The 12,294-nt window shown below is 35.3% G+C and overlaps 1 protein-coding gene across 1 annotated transcript; it reads left to right on the forward strand.

The window, feature by feature from the left end:
- Positions 1-10,207: 10,207 nt before the first annotated feature.
- LOC140613384 (olfactory receptor 4P4-like) lies at positions 10,208-11,137 on the forward strand. The gene has a single exon (XM_072791913.1). It carries the CDS (start codon positions 10,208-10,210, stop codon positions 11,135-11,137), a length of 930 nt encoding a protein of 309 aa, XP_072648014.1.
- The last annotated feature ends 1,157 nt before the right edge of the window (positions 11,138-12,294 follow it).

Genomic DNA, 12,294 nt, shown 5'->3' on the forward strand with positions numbered 1-12,294 from the left:
AGGAGGCAGGAAGTAAATAGAAATTCTAAAAGGCTCTCAGTTTTCTTTGGGATTCATGGTTTGGTTAGTACAGTGTACTAGGCAACATTAAAATTGTGGAGAGAGATCAAAACACAAGAAGACTCCCAGTTGTTCCACATCTTTGTCACTTGGTACTGTTAGTTATTTCCTTTGAGTCATTCTAAGGGCCATGTGATGATGCATTGTTGTGGTTTTAATTTGCTTTCTTTGATGACGCATGATGTTGAAATTTTATGTCATCTTATTATTGGCCATTTGTATACCTTCTTTTGTGTACTTTTGTACAAGTCCTTTGCATAACTTAAAAATAAGGGTTCTGGTTTCCTGATTACTAAATTATAAATGTTCTTTACATATAATTCAGGTCTTTATCACATATATGATACGCATATATACAAAATTTTCAGCTACTCCACGGATTGCCTCTTCTTTTATAAATGGTGTTACCTGATAGGCACTGAATTTTAAAACTTTGATGAATTCCAATTTTTAATCTTTTCTTATGGTTCATGAATACTGTTTTATATCTTTTTTAAAATTTTTATTTATTTAAGATAATCACAGGGAGAGAGAGAGAGAGAGAGAGAGAGAGAGAGAGAGAGGCAGACATAGGCAGAGGGAGAAGCAGGCTCAGTGCACCAGGAGCCCTATGTGGGATTCGATCCCGGGTCTCCAGGATCGCGCCCTGGGCCAAAGGCTGGCGCTAGACCTCTGCGCCACCCAGGGATCCCCTACTGTTTTATATCTAACAAATATTCAATATTGGTCGACCACCAAGTTCAAAAAATTTCTTCTGGAATTTATGTGGATTTAGCTTTAACATTTTTGGCCTCTGACCCACTTTGAGTTGATTTTTGTGTGTGGTGTGGTGTGAGGTGAGGTTGTGGTTTTAGATTACTTTTGTTCTTTTTCTACTATGGATATCCCGATTGATCCAGTATAATTTGTGGAAAAGTCTATACTTTTCTCATTGAATTACCTGATCTTTGTAAAAATTCATATACTCAGGCTTATTTCTGGGCATTTTTTGTTTGTTTGTTTGTTTTGAGGTCTCAGTGTTTATCCTTATGACAATACCACACAGCACGATAATGGGAGCTTTACAGCAATTCTTGAATTTAAGTAGAGTAAGCATTAAAACTGTGTTGTGGGTTTTTTTTTAAATGATTTTATCTTCTAGATTTCAATAAATTTGTATATTTCTATATACATTTCAGAATAGAATTGTTAATTTCTTTTAAAATATTCTTGAGATTGTTATTTGAATTGTATTGAAAACATGAAATGACGTCAAGGTATATTTCTTCATTTTTGTACTTAATTTCTCTCTGCAGTGCTTTCTAGTTTTCATGTACATTTCTTGAATATACAGGAATGAATTTACAATTTATTCCGGGAGTGCCTGAGTGACTCAGTTGTTGAGTTGAGCATCTGACTCTTCATTTTGACTTGGGTCATGATCTCAGGGTCTTGAGCTTGAGATTCTCTCTCTCCTATTCCCTCTGCCCTCACCCCACACTTACACTCTTTCTCTAAAAAAATAAAAAATATATATTCCTCAATTTAAAAAAAAATATTTTACTTATTTATTTTAGTATTTTAGAGAGAAAGCACAAGTTGGGGGAGGATAGAGGAAGAGGGAGAGGCAGAGAATATCAAGCCAACTCTTTGCTGAGCATGGAGCCTGACAGAGGGCTAGATCTCACAACCACCAGATCATGACCTGAGCCAAGAGTTGGACACTCAATCAATGGAGCCACACAGACACACCTCAAAATTTTATGTTTTAAAATAATATTCTACATAGTATTGTTTCTAATCTTAATTTCTAACTGTTGCAATTATAGAAGTATGTATGGTATTTTGTCTTTACACTGTATCTTGTGACCTTACTAAATTAATTAATTAGGTCCATTAAAATTTTTTTAGGCACTTAACACTTTCTGCCTACATAATCATGTCATCTTAACATAAATCTACTTTTGCAAATTGCTTCTTCCTTTCCAATCTGCATGTCTTTACTTCTTTTTTCCTCTTATTGCAATGACTAGAATGTAAGAGACAATGCAGAAAAGAAATGATGGGTGGACACGGTTGACTTGTTCCAATCCTAAAAAAAAGGAATTTACTATTAAATAATATAATACTTGTAGGTTTTATAGATATGCTTCTTATCAAGCTGAACAATTCTTTTCTTCATTTGTTAAGATATTCTTTTTTATATTTTATTTATTTATTTGAGAGACAGAGTAAGAGAGAGAGCATGAGAGTGGGGTGAGGGGTGGAGGAAGAAGCAGGCTTCCCTGCTGAGCAGGGAGCCCAATGCAGGGCTCAATCTCAGGACCCTGGGATCATGACCTAAGCCAAAGACAGACATTTAAATGACTGAGTCACCCAGGTGCACCTGTTAAAGTCTTTTTGTAATCATAAAAATCAATTGAAATTTATCCAGTGATGTTTATATCAACTTGAAATCACCTTTTAATTCTTCATTCTGTTAATTAAGTGAATTACATGGATTTTTAAATGTTAGATCAACCTGTTATTCCTAGCATAAATTCTACATCATCATGGCTAATTATTATTTTTAAAGCAACATTGATGGATTTGGTTTACTGGTACATTGTTTAAGATCTTTGAGAATGAGTTCATAATGGATGTTTGTCATTTTTTTATTGTAATATGAATTTGGCATCTAGGTAATACCAACCTCATATATTAATTGTGTAGTATTGTTTCCATTTTCTGAAAGAATTTGTGTAGAACTTGTATTATTTTATTTCTGGAGCCCATACAATGTTTTTAAATTTTAAGATTAACTTTCCATTTGACAAAAAGGGCTATTGATATCTTTGTAAAGGTTGCATGAAATCTGTAGATCACTTGAGGAATATTGCCATCTTATTTTATTATAGTCTTCTAAGCCATGAATATGAACTGTGTTTCTATTTAATTAGGTCTTCTTTAATTACCCTCAAAAGTATTTTGTGGTTTTTCACAGAAAGTCTTTCATTCTTCTATTGCAAAATTATTTATAAAATCTAAGGTATGAAAATAACCTTACTGTCCATCAATGGAGAAAGGATAAAGAAAATGTTCATTTACCATTCTGAAAATGCTGGGATCCTTAAGTATTATGCTAAATCTATTCTGTTTATGTTCCATAAGTAGAATGACAAAGGCTGCATGACATGTTGCACATCTGTGTACAACATGGTTTACTGAATATTTGAAACCCACTCTTGGGTCTGATGCTCAGAAAAAAAAAAAAAAGATGCCTTTCCAAATATGACTGTTCATTAACAATGCACCTGGTCACCCAAAAGCTCTGATGGAGATATTCAAAGAGATTCACATTTTCATGCTAATGTAACATCTGTTATAGTATATGGGCAAGGAGTAGTTTTGATTTTGAAATCTTATTATTTAAGAAATACATTTTGTAAGGCTATAACTACTATAGATGGTGATTCCTTGATGGATCTGGGAAAAGTAAACTGAAACCTTCTGAAAAAGATCCACCATTCTAGATGCCATTAAGAACATTTGTAATTCATGGGAAGAGATCAAAATACTGACATTAATAAGAGTTGGAAAGTAGTTGATTTAAACTCTCATGAATGACTTTGAGGGGTTCCAGACTTCAGTGGAGGAAGTAATTGCAGATGCGGTGGAAATAGCAAGAGAACCAGAATCCGAAGTGGAGGATGAGGATGTGACTGAATTGCTGCAATCTCATAATCAAATTTCAACATGTGAGGAGTTGCTTTTTATGGGGGAGCAAAGAAAGTGGTTCTTGAGATGGAATCTACTCCTGGTGATGATGCTGTGAAGATTGTTGGAATGACAACAAAAGATTTAGAAGAGTGCATAAAATTGTAGATAGAGCAAGAGCGGGGTTTGAGAGGATTGACTCCAGTGTTCAGAGAAGGTCGACTGTGGGTATAATGCTATCAAACAGTATCTCATGCTACAGAGAACTCATTTGTGAAAGGAAAACTCAATCAATTCAGCAAAACTCATGGAGAGAGAGAGGCAGAGACACAGGCAGAGGGAGAACCAGGCTTTCTGCCTGCTGCAGGACTCAATCCCAGGACCCCAAGATCACGACTTGAGTCAAAGGCAGACACTCAACCACTGAGCCACCCAGGTGGCCATACAGATCGGATTTTTGTCTCACTGTGCTGCATTACAGTGTTGAAAAGAATGGTGATAGAAATGAGCATTTGTCTCATTCTTGTTGTTAAAGAGAATGTATCTAACTTCATCCCTCTAAAATAACATTTTATGTAGGATTTTTAAGAAATATTTTTAGTATTAGGCAAGTTCCTTTGTATTAATATATTTTTGATTTTTAATATTGGTAAACATTTTTATGATGAACTTGTACGTTTATCACATGCTGTTTCTGCATCTATTGAAATATTTATTTGGTTTTTCACTTTTAATTTCCAGCTTGATGATATATTTTTCAAGTTTCTGATAATAAACTATTAAAGAATATCTGGGATAAAATTGGTGATGGAACATTGACTTTTTTATAAAGTTAAAGTAATTTAATTTTTTATTAAAATTTTTACAGTCATCCTCAGAAAAGGATCAAAGATTAATTGTATTTCCTTGTAACCATAGACTTGCAAAATGAATTAATGATAGTTTCATTTTTACTCATTTATGAGAAACTGTAAGAGAGTGGAATAATCTATTTTGAAAAACTAAGGTAAAATCTTATAAATCCGGGGATCCCTGGGTGGCGCAGCGGTTTAGCGCCTGCCTTTGGCCCAGGGCGCGATCCTGGAGACCCGGGATCGAGTCCCACGTCGGGCTCCCGGTGCATGGAGCCTGCTTCTCCCTCTGCCTGTGTCTCTGCCTCTCTCTCTCTCTCACTGTGTGTCTATCATAAATAAAAAATAAAAAATAAATAAATAAATAAATAAATAAATAAATAAATCCATTTGAGACTGGTATTTTTTTCACAGGATTATTTTTGTTTAACTCTAGTTTTACTAGTTATAGACTAGTTATCTTCTGTAATTCTTCTCCGGTTAGTTTTGTTATAATTTTTTGTAGAAACATGTTTTTCTGTTATCCTTTAAAATTATTGGCATTTGGTTGTTGATAATGTTTTATATTTCTACTCTCCATTTTTACCAATAGTTATGTTATCCTTCACTAAATACTATATCTTTTTCTTTTAGATTGATCCATATTGTTAAAACTTCAACTATTTTGAAAGTTTTTCTTCAAAGATTCAATAAAAAAATTTATTATTTCTTTTTAATTTTCACTTTGATTTGCCTATGTTTTCTTCATATTACTTTTTGATGGGCTCCTGTCTTCTAATGATATATTCTTTTTCAGATTTTCTTTTTTTCTAATGAAAATATTAAAGTTATAATTTTCTTCAAAAGTACCACTATTCCTATATCCTATAAACTTTGACAGGCAGTATGTTCCTTATATTTCAAATAAATTTTTATTTCCAGTGTGATTTGTTTCTTAACAAACTAGATATTTTGCAAAATATAGTTTTAATTACCAATAATGTACTTGTCTGTGTATTTATGTTCATATCTACCTATATCTATATCTACTTATACCTTTTATTGTACTCGGAGTTTGGTATAACATCACATCTTTAAATATGGTGAAGCTTTTAAAAATAACCTAATAAATTATTATATGTATATCCCATCTATGCATACAAAATAATTAATTTTATGTGTATTCCATCTATATATCCTTGTTAGATGTATAATTATATATTATGTATTATATATGTTATATATAATATATATGATGTATATATCCCTATACTTTTAAGTTCTATTGTTCAGATCTTTTATACCCTCCTTACTTACTGCGTTCCTTATGCATCAATAATTTTAAAAGGAAGGTTGAAATCTTCCTCAGTGAAGGTAGATTCATATTTTTCTTCATATGAATTATCTAAACTTATGTATTTGGGGGCTAGATTATTAAGTGCATCCATGAGAAAGGTCATGCCACAAGAAGACAGACCAAATCCCATCATTTGAAGATAGTATTGGGAGAGGTTATATTCAAGTTGTGGATAGTTGTAGGAAAATCACAAGGAATATACAATGTCCTGGGCTAGTGGAATTGAGTACAATTGAATACAGTAGGTGCACAAAAGTGGCAAGCAGAAGTACAAATGAACAATGAATAAAAAAATTATAAAGTAAAATTAGACTTACATGGATCTAGTATGAACCCATGTGGATTGCTGCTATGAACAAAGGACTACAATTCACTCAATTGGATTTACTCAAACAATGTAAAATAAAAACAAAACTAAAATAAGGAAAATAATTGTGCATCGTGGCATTTTCCAAATTCTAACTGATACCCTACTATTAGATGATACCTAGTAACACAAAACAATGTATAGGATTTCAAAGTTTCCAATGGATGTAACTAACCATTGAGAATTATTTCAAAATCTTCATGCTAATGGCAATGACTCTATGTTGATGAGTAAGATATTAATAATTTTCTATAATCTCTTTGTTTATTTAACTCAGATTATGTGAACAATTAAAAAGTTATATGTACATATATATATCTCCAGTCTTTGAGGAAATTATTCTAGGAGAGGAGAGAGAGAAAAATAGATATTCACATTACATCAGTACTATAACATTACAAAAATATTAAATCATTTAGGTAATAACCCTCAAGAGATAAATCAAGGGGTGCCAGAATGTCTCAGTTGGTTAAGCATCCAACTCTTGATTTCAGCTTAGGTCATGATCTCTGGGTCCTGGGATCCAGCCCACCTTGTGCTCCATGGTCAGTTGGGGAGTCTGCTTCTGGATTCTCTTTCTATCTATCTCTCTCTCTCTCTCTCTCTCTGTCCTTCTGACCTTCCCCTTGCTCTTTCCCTCAAATAAGTAAATCTTAAAAAAAAAAAAAAAGAAATATACCAAGTAAGCCTCAAGACCATCTATATGACCGCTCTACTAATACAGGCTTTATTTTTCAAATTATAATCACAAACACATTGGCTCTATAAGATGCCTGTGGGAGTTTCCCCCTCAGGACCCCTTCATGCTTTAATTCGTGGTATTCCCAACAATGTTTTCCTGAAAGCTCCTTTGGATGCAAGATTCACAGGAGAGTCAGAGGTGCATCATATCTGTTTGCTGTTGCATGGTACAGACACAGAAAGTAAAAAGAAATGCCTGAAAGATCACCTTGACATATATATTGTATATAATATATATATAAGATACAGAGAAAATAATTGTAATGTCCATAAATCTTCATTTTATAAAAATTTGATTTCATAATTTAAATTTTTAAATTCTTCTGTAATAACTTTGTTGGTGGTTATTTTCAAGACTGTACATTCAGGAAAATCTTGAGTGCAATTGATGAGGATTTTAAGCCTTTATTTGTATTTTGAATATAACACCTAAGTATAATGAAAAAATAGGCACTTACAAATCATATGGCTGAAATCAATGGTTCAGAGTAGACCTCCCTCTTAGTACTTGTGCAATCTTAGACTCAAGTTTCCCTATTTGCAAAACAAGGACAATAATACAGTAGACTCCTTTACTCATGGTTCATGTTCCATGGGGTCAGTTACCTGCTGTCAAGCATGGTTCAGAAGCAGATGATCCTCATTTGATGTATTGTAAGGTCAAGAGTAGCTAACACTACCTCACAATGCCTACCTCATTTGCCTCACTTCATCCCATCATGTAGGCATTTTATCATCTTATATTATCACAAGAAGAAAGGTGAGTACAATAAAGGTGAGTACAGTATGATATTTTGGGAGAGAGAGGGAGAGACAAAGAATAGGGAAAGGGAAAGAGAGGAAAAAGTCACAGGGGTATTTTATGGATTTTTTTCTTTTTTCCCAGATGATTCTCAGGAGAAACTTTATAGGAGCTGCTTTGAAGGATATTTTTCTATATTGATCTATATTTTCACAACTGATTTTTAAGCATTGTAGGTTGATCAGTACTGGACCTTATGTTAAGAGATGATGAGGTTTGCACCACTGTTAAGGACACACTGTAAACCAAGAGTTGCATTTCCTACGGTTTTGATTTTTTTTTTATTTTTGTTCTACAATTTTAATGAAAAGCTACCCTGGGATTTATATATGTCCTCTAACTGATCATATTCCTCTGTATAAACAAAGGTTAGGCGTGGATATTCTCCATTTATATATAAAGAAGTACTTTGCTAAGCTCTATGTTGAACCTAGAACAAACTTATTCCTACGTCAATTTTTTTTCCTTATCCTTATATAAAATCTTCGACCTATCCCCTCTGGCAGAATATAAAATACACAGTTAAAACCAATTAATTGATGAAGAAAATTCTGATATCTATTTTTTATACAACTGTTTTTCCTCTCCAAATATTTTTGGGAGTACTCTTCTGTGGACATGACAAGTAAGAATCCTAAGACCCTCTATTGTATATTCTTAAATGCTCTCCATTTTGCTCTTGGCACAAGGCAAATGGATCCAGTATTTTTACTTCCACTTACCAGCTGGAGAAGAATCAGAGGGAATGAATTACTCAGTGCTAACAAGAAAAAGGTGACAAGACATAGGAGCCTGGATGCTCACCTTCATGATCATTAGACCAGACACTGTCCACTACATCATACTGTTCTCCCGCTTGTGCCATTAAAATAATTCATTCACATTGAGAGCTTTCTAGGCAAATCATGTTTTTGTTGAGGGCAGACCTTTGGTTATGGGTAAAAGGTGATGGTTCAACATATTCACTCTCTGTTCCTAGGTCTACTGTAACTAGGCAGCTGCACTACTCTAACTGCGTGGTTAAATACACAGGACACGGGATGCCTGGGTGGCTCAGCAGTTGGGCACCTGCCTTTGCCCCAGGGCATGATCCTAGAGTCCCAGGATCGAGTCCCACATTGGTCTCACTCAATGGAGCCTGCTTTCTCCCTCTGCTTATGTCTCTGCCTCTGTGTGTGTGTGTGTGTGTGTGTGTGTGTGTGTGTGTGTGATGAATAAATAAATAAAATCTTTTAAAAAAATACACAGGACACTCTCTAATCACCTTGGTTTCTTCAATATGCCATCAAAAAACAACTACCTTACCACAATGTTTCTAACATTTTAAACAGCAACCTCTAAAATGTGTCTTTAGAATGATTTGGGAAAATAGAAACGTTTTATATAATAATAACCTGTATTTCTGTATTCAGATACCCAGGTTATGCCTCCCATTCCATTTCCAGCCTCTCCATGCTCTGAATCTTGACCAAACTGCCAAGAAGAGTCACCAAATATATTATCAACTAATTCAGGTTATTTATCTGCTATGATTAAGAATCTTGATTTTGCTTTTATTTCAAGAATAAATATTTAGTTCTACTGTGTATGGAATGTGGCGTGAGATTGTGACTTCATAAATTATTAGAAATAGCATATAGGAGAGAGAATTGCTTATAGTCTTTTGAGTGTTAATTGCTGCTATTCAGCAGTATATTTCTCCATTAATGGCAGAGATGGAAAAAATGTATCTTTTAAGGAGGTAGAAAACAGGTAGAAGTCCATTTGGTCAGTGGCTAATGTAGCATAGCTCTAAAGAGAATAGAACTTTGCATCAGATACAGGTTCATATCTTAGGTTACTGCTTAATATCTGAATGAATAGGTATTATTATCTGAACCCACCCATTTTTGTTTACTCATATGAACAATGAGTATCAGAATAGTAACTCTTGGGTTATAGTGAGTTAAGTGCATGCAAAATGTGTATAAAGTATGCTGTCATTAAACATCATTTGAAATGTGATAATAGCCTTAAGCCAAAACAATTTAAAAGACTGAGTGTAATAATCCCTCCTCAACATGCATATTTTTTTGGTGTGAAAATACTCCAAAGGGACGCCTGGGTGGCTCAGCGGTTGAGCTTCTGCCTTTGGCTCAGGGCATGGTCCTGGAGTCCCAGGATCCAGTCCTGCATCGGGCTCCCTGCATGGAGCCTGCTTTTCTCTCAGCCTATGTCTCTGCCTCTCTCTCTCTCTCTCTCTCTCTAATGAATAAATAAAATCTAAAAAAAAAAATACTCCAAAAATTTAAAAAGGATTATTAAAAATGTCATATGTTCTTTATCATTTCAGGTGAACTAAGCTTCTATTGTGTCTCTGGAATCACCTCAACCTCATGGAAAATCAGAACAATGTCACAGAATTTGTTTTCATGGGGCTATGGGGAAATAAGCAACTAGAACTACTGTTCTTTTTCTTGTTCCTGCTCTGCTACCTGGCTGTCTTAATGGGAAACTTCATTATCTTACTCACGATCACCTGCAGCCATCTAATTGAACATCCGATGTACTATTTTCTCTGTCACCTTTCCCTCATGGACCTCTGCTACACCTCCACTGTGGTCCCCAGGCTAATCAGGGACTTAGGTGCAGCAAGAAAAAACATTTCCTATAACAACTGTATGACCCAGCTCTTCACTGCCCACTTGCTGGCAGGGGTGGAGATATTCATCTTGGTGTCCATGGCTTTAGACCGCTATGTTGCCATTGTCAAGCCCCTGCATTACATGGTCATCATGAACCGACGGAGGTGTAACCTGTTGATTTTTATGGCGTGGGGTGTGGGGTTTTGGCACTCTGTTGCTCTATTGCTCATGGTACTCAATTTACCTTTCTGTGGTCCTAATCAGATAGATCATTACATATGTGATGTGAAGCCTCTTTTGAAACTGGTATGCAGAGATATTCGTGTTGTTAGTATCTTAGTGATTGCAAACTCAGGAATGGTGGTGGTTGTCATTTTTCTTGTCCTGGTGGCTTCTTACATTCTCATATTATATAATCTTAGGACCCACTCCTCTGTAGGGAGACTCAAAGCTCTCTCCACCTGCAGCTCTCATGTAATGGTGGTCATTTTATTCTTTGTGCCTTGTATCTATACTTATGTTCTACCTGCAGGGAGTGAGAACAAGGATAAGGAAATCTCTGTGTTTTACACTGTAATTGCTCCCATGCTGAATCCTCTCATCTATACCTTAAGAAACATGGAGATGAAAATCGCCATGCGGAAGGTGTGGTCTAAAGTGGCACATTCAGAATTCAAATAAATAAAGTGATTTTCATTGTGCTTTCAGTTCTGTGTCTGAAGAGCATTTATCATTTGTGACGTTACAGAAAGCATCTAAGTTTTCTTTGGGGAACTTAACTGAATGACCTCTGAAGTTGTTAAGAGCTAAAGAAGCAAGTCATTGTAATTCAGCTCATAATCTCCACTTTATAGGGTTCAATTAATTCCAAGTGTGAGCACTTGAATTTGAGGTAATCAAGAAATGCCCTTCTCCAGCACTTCTCTGATCAAATCACTGCTATCTCCAAAAACTGTATATGGAACCCTATTATTCTTGGAATAAAATCCAACCTTCTCACTTGTTTATCTTATAAGTCTCCCCAAATGGTTTGGATCTAACTTGCTAATATCAGAGGTCATCACACTGCTACAATGACAGGCTTTGGGGTCAGAGAGAGCTGGGTGACACACTGACTCTGTAAGCTTTTATCTCTGGGTCTTGGAAATTTGATTTAGTTATTTGAGTGTCTATGAAATGGGGTAATGTTATACTTCATGAAGATATAATATCACTTGGACTAACACACGTGAAGTTTTAACACAGAATAAGGCACATTGAAAAGTCAAGTTATATATTTCCCTCTTTCCCTGCCTTTCCTCTCATGTGTCCCTTTGCTCGGTGCTTTCAGTCAACTACACTGGGTCCATCTACAAACACACTCTAGAATCTATCAGCATTATGGCTGTATTTCAGCAATCTCTTCTAATTAGGATTCACTCCCATGTTTGAGGGTCCATGTCTCATGTGTAATTCACACTCCTAATGTTTTCTTGTTCAGGAAAATTTTGCAAATCTAACAGATCCAAAGTACTTCTGATTTCTGCCCTGTGCTTCTGTTACCATTCAGCAGTATGTTTTCTCCATTTCAAATAATCCTATGTTCTGTAATAGTGTTTCTTCCTGTGAACTGTGTTTTTTCCAGTTTGAGCAGTAAAAATATGTGGTATATCTTTCTCTTTTTTTAATATTTTATTTATTTATTAATGAGAGACACGGGGGGGGGGGCGGGCAGAGACACAGGCAGAGGGAGAAGCAGACTCCAGGCAGGGAGCCCTACGTGGGACTCGATCCTGGATTTCCAGGATCAGGCCCTGGGCTGAAGGCAGCGCTAAACCGCTGAGCCACCTGGCCTGCCC

The sequence above is a fragment of the Canis lupus genome, chromosome 21 (assembly GCF_048164855.1).
Source record: "Canis lupus baileyi chromosome 21, mCanLup2.hap1, whole genome shotgun sequence".
In the NCBI taxonomy this organism is placed as follows: Eukaryota; Metazoa; Chordata; class Mammalia; order Carnivora; family Canidae; genus Canis; species Canis lupus.

Excerpts from the sequence above, each read along its gene's own strand:
- LOC140613384 (XM_072791913.1), top strand. The coding sequence starts at position 10,208 with ATGGAAAATCAGAACAATGTCACAGAATTTGTTTTCATGGGGCTATGG.